General features: G+C 38.5%; 1 protein-coding gene across 1 annotated transcript; it reads right to left on the reverse strand.

Moving 5' to 3' along the window:
• Nucleotides 1-2,230: 2,230 nt before the first annotated feature.
• On the reverse strand, nucleotides 2,231-2,926 carry LOC113769207. Its single transcript, XM_027313673.1, has one exon. It carries the CDS (start codon nucleotides 2,924-2,926, stop codon nucleotides 2,231-2,233), a length of 696 nt encoding a protein of 231 aa, XP_027169474.1.
• Nucleotides 2,927-4,002: the final 1,076 nt, after the last annotated feature.

Genomic DNA, 4,002 nt, shown 5'->3' on the forward strand with positions numbered 1-4,002 from the left:
TCTAATAAATCATAACACTAAAGGTTTACTAATCTAAGGTTTATAAACTAAAACAAAATCCTATTTTTACTCGAGCCAAAACACACACTAGAATACCAAACAGGAACTATAACTTGAACCTACAAAAAACACATAAACTAGGATTTAATCATAAGCAAAGATAGGGTTTCAATCTTAGCCGAGATTAGGGTTTCTCCTTAGCCCTAAAACCTTATTTTAACCGCACAAAATAATGAATAACCCTATAATCAACTTACGAACGGACTGGGGCCTCACACTTTTTCACAACTAAAATTTGCCCCAATGTGGGGTTTGCGATTCTCAGGGGTTGCTAAACGAAAATAATTTATTCTGAAGGTTCAAAAAGGATAACTAGGGATAGAAGGTTTGATTGGAAAGGAAGAAGGCCTGACTATTCATTCCGTCCTTCGCATTAACCCTAAAAGGAAACTTTTATTTATCAGATGAATAATTTCTTACACATATCCGAATTAATCTGCTGAGGGGAAAACTTGTCCATCTATGAAATCAGTGCTCCGCCAGGCAATACCTCTTTGACAATAAAAGAACCTTGCAATTTGAGGCAAACTCTTTTTTTGGCCTCATCTAGCACCGACAAAAGTTACCTCAACGCTTTGTCTCCTCGTCTAAATAGTCATGATTTGACCCTTTTATGGTAAGCACTGGCCAATTCTTTTGACTGCATTTGGTTGCTTCTCATCAAATAAAGATTATTGTTCTTGACACTGTTTTCCATCAGCCTCCTTTTTCTGCTTTTTATTCATGTGACCACTAATTTTATTTCCTTCATCTTGATCCCTTTTCGGTCTGAGTTCCTCCTTCGAATTTCTTTGAAATATGTTCGGATACCTTCTCGCTATTCCTACATTCATGCGGTATCGAGATTACAGCCATCAAATTCCAGAATGGTAATATCCAAAGGTTCAGGGGGTTTTATTCTGGGCCATCTGAAAAAAATGTGTAAGTCACAGTACATATAAAACTGTACATTTTATTGCATTTCAAGAAAAATCAAACTTAATATCATGTTATTTGCTAAACGAAACATGTCTTCAAAAGCCACTTGATTGAAAACTATTGACAAAAAATATAGTTAAACAAAAGACACACGCATGAATGATTTTTCATTGGCTTTAACCAAAACAATTCCCCAAATTTATCGAAACTTCCCTTCAAGAGGGAGGAATCTCACTAATTCAGCCCCTTCCAAGATTTTCAAATTTCTTTATTGGGGGTAAATGCCATGATGGTGTCTTTGTGTTCAGGAAAAGGATTCGTACTTGTGTTCGGTCCTTGTTCTTCATTTTTCCTTAACACTATATCTCCTGTTTCGATCATGTCCTGGATCTTATACTTTAGTACCCAACAGTTACCGATCGAGTGACCGAGCGCTCCAAAATGGTAGGCACAAGCGGCTTGAGGGTCGTACCCAGCAGAGAAGCCTTGACGAGGGTATTTTGGAAGAGGCATGTCATCAATTTTATCGGCGGCCTTGAGCTGTTCGTACAGTTGGTCAATGGGCCTGCCTAAGTTGGTAAAAGTTTGAGATCGGCCGGGGTTTTGTATTTCATTGGTTTGAGGATGGTTGTAGGTCTGCTTGTTTGGTGGAGCAGGTTTGGGATTATAAGGTAGACAAGGTCAAATTTGAGGGTTGGTTAGAAATATTGGGAAGGGCATTGTAGGTGTGCTTGCATAGTTTGGCCAAGGGCGAGGGTGATTGACAATAGTATAGTAAACAGGCCTGGGTTTGGGTAGCGAGATGAATATGTGTGGTAATGTTGGAACCTGGGTCTTGAAGACGGTCCTTGGTCCCACACAAAAGCAGTTTCCTCTTTTTCTTCTTGAGTTGAGGTTCCCTTCTGTTATTATTCTGACCTTGCAAGGCGTCCAACTGTGATTTTAAAGCCGATACATTGATGATTTTCCTTGCTTTGACATATTCGTCATACTCCTCCAACTTATTGATAATTGCTACAAATGAACACCCAGTCATGCAAAAAATCTCCTCAAAATATGGTGGGTCGTGAGGCTTAATGAAAGTACGGACAATTTTCTCTTCGGTCATCGGAGGTTCCACCTTAACTGCCAGTCTTCGCCATCGCTTGGCATATGTCTTATGATCTTCAGATGGTTTCCTTTTAGTGCCTTCAAGCGTGGTTCTTGTGGGAGCAAGTTCACAATTGTACTCGTATTGTCTCACGAAGGCGATTCACAAATCCAGCCATGTTCTCATTTCTTCAGGCTTCAAATTAGAATACCCGTCTAGAGCATCTCCCTTCAAACTCTCTTGGAATAAACATATAGGCAAATTTTCATCACGTACTGGCTTTCCCAACTTGTTTGCAAATAGTCTAAGATGCGTCTTGGCTTTGCCAGTTCCATCATATTTACTAAATTTGGGTGTTTTAAAACCCAAAGGCAATTGCATATATGAAAAAAGACATAGTTCATCATAGTCTAAACCTCCAGGTTTGCTCATTCCTTGGCTTTTCCTCATGAATTCATCAAATTTATCCAATCTTTTCAACAGGTTTTTGTCCATTGGGGCGGAGGATGCACTCATTTCCACCTTCCCTTGCATAGTAGTATCCAACATGAATGGCTCAGTGGTGGTGTGATAAGATACTTGAGAGTCAGTTGGCATGTTCGGTGGGTAATTTTGAGGCATTTGAATGCTGGCTGGGTTAATTTGAATGTTATGAGGGTAAGTATAAGGAAAAATGGAGGTGGGGTAGGTGAAAGTCTCCTTGGGCATATTTGCAAAAAATGGCACGAAAGTAACCTGGGTATGGGATAAAGGAGGTGGTTGGTGTTCTATTTCAAGTTGGCCAATAGGCAAGGGATCATGCTGGACATCGCCACTATTAGCAACCAATTGGTCAATCATGCATCTTTGGGCCGTCATCTCCAAGCTCAATTCATTGAATTTGTGTAACATCTCGCTCAATTGAGCTCCCAAATTTGTAGTGTTTGTTGCCGTGGTGGATCTTTCAGATCATTCCGGATGTGCGCTCATGTTTACATGATTTCTCAAAACTCGACTGCGAGATCGTGTGACGATGGGGCTTCTTCTTGTAGCTATATTTGAAAAACACCTGTTATTTTAGAAAACCCTATTTAGCATCATCTCTTGACCGGCTGTTGGCAAAGCAAGAAAAGAAAGAAAAAGAAAAAGACACGAGTTAGTATATATTGAGGTAATTCAGATGCATGCCCTATTGGGAAGCCCTTTTTGTGCCAAGGGTAGGTCTAGAATGGGAATGCAATCCTCTAGGGTAAGCACTATACAATACCTGATGAATCCGATCAACTTATTGATATTCGAGTGAAAAGTAATTTGAAAAATTTGGCCAATTGGAATGATAAGAGATATTTGTCCTAACAAAATGAGGAGAAAGTCCGAATGGATTGATTATTTTGATCGACACATAAAATAATGTGTGAAAGAGCCTACTTTTGAAAGGATTGCAACGTCTCGACTAGGTTATTCAGTGAACCTCAGATCGAAACCCTAAAAGAGAATAAATGGGTCAAATGGATCGGATAAAATTGATGATTTATTCAGAATTTGGCTGGATCGCCCTAAAAATAGGTAAATTGGTCAAATGAATTGAATGAAACTGATGATTTATTCAAAATTGACTGGATCACCATAAAAATGAGTAAACTAGTCAAGTGAATACTACTGATGATTTATTCAAAATTGCCTGGATCACCCTAAAAATACGTAAACTGGTCAAATGAATTGAATGAAATTAATAATTTATTCAAAGTTGACTAGATCACCTTAAAAATGAGTGAATTGATAAAATAGGTTGGATGAAATTGATGAATAAATTAGTCCAAGGGATTGAATGGGATTGAAGGTTTATTCAAAAATCGATTGAATTGTCTGCCTATTGGTAGTTTCAAAAAATTCACTGTGATACATTAGTTTATGAGCCTTCTAAAATCAAGATTTGGCCTCAATATATTTACCAT

Source organism: Coffea eugenioides, chromosome 4 (assembly GCF_003713205.1).
Source record: "Coffea eugenioides isolate CCC68of chromosome 4, Ceug_1.0, whole genome shotgun sequence".
NCBI lineage: Eukaryota > Viridiplantae > Streptophyta > Magnoliopsida > Gentianales > Rubiaceae > Coffea > Coffea eugenioides.

Excerpts from the sequence above, each read along its gene's own strand:
- LOC113769207 (XM_027313673.1), bottom strand. The coding sequence starts at position 2,926 with ATGACGGCCCAAAGATGCATGATTGACCAATTGGTTGCTAATAGTGGC.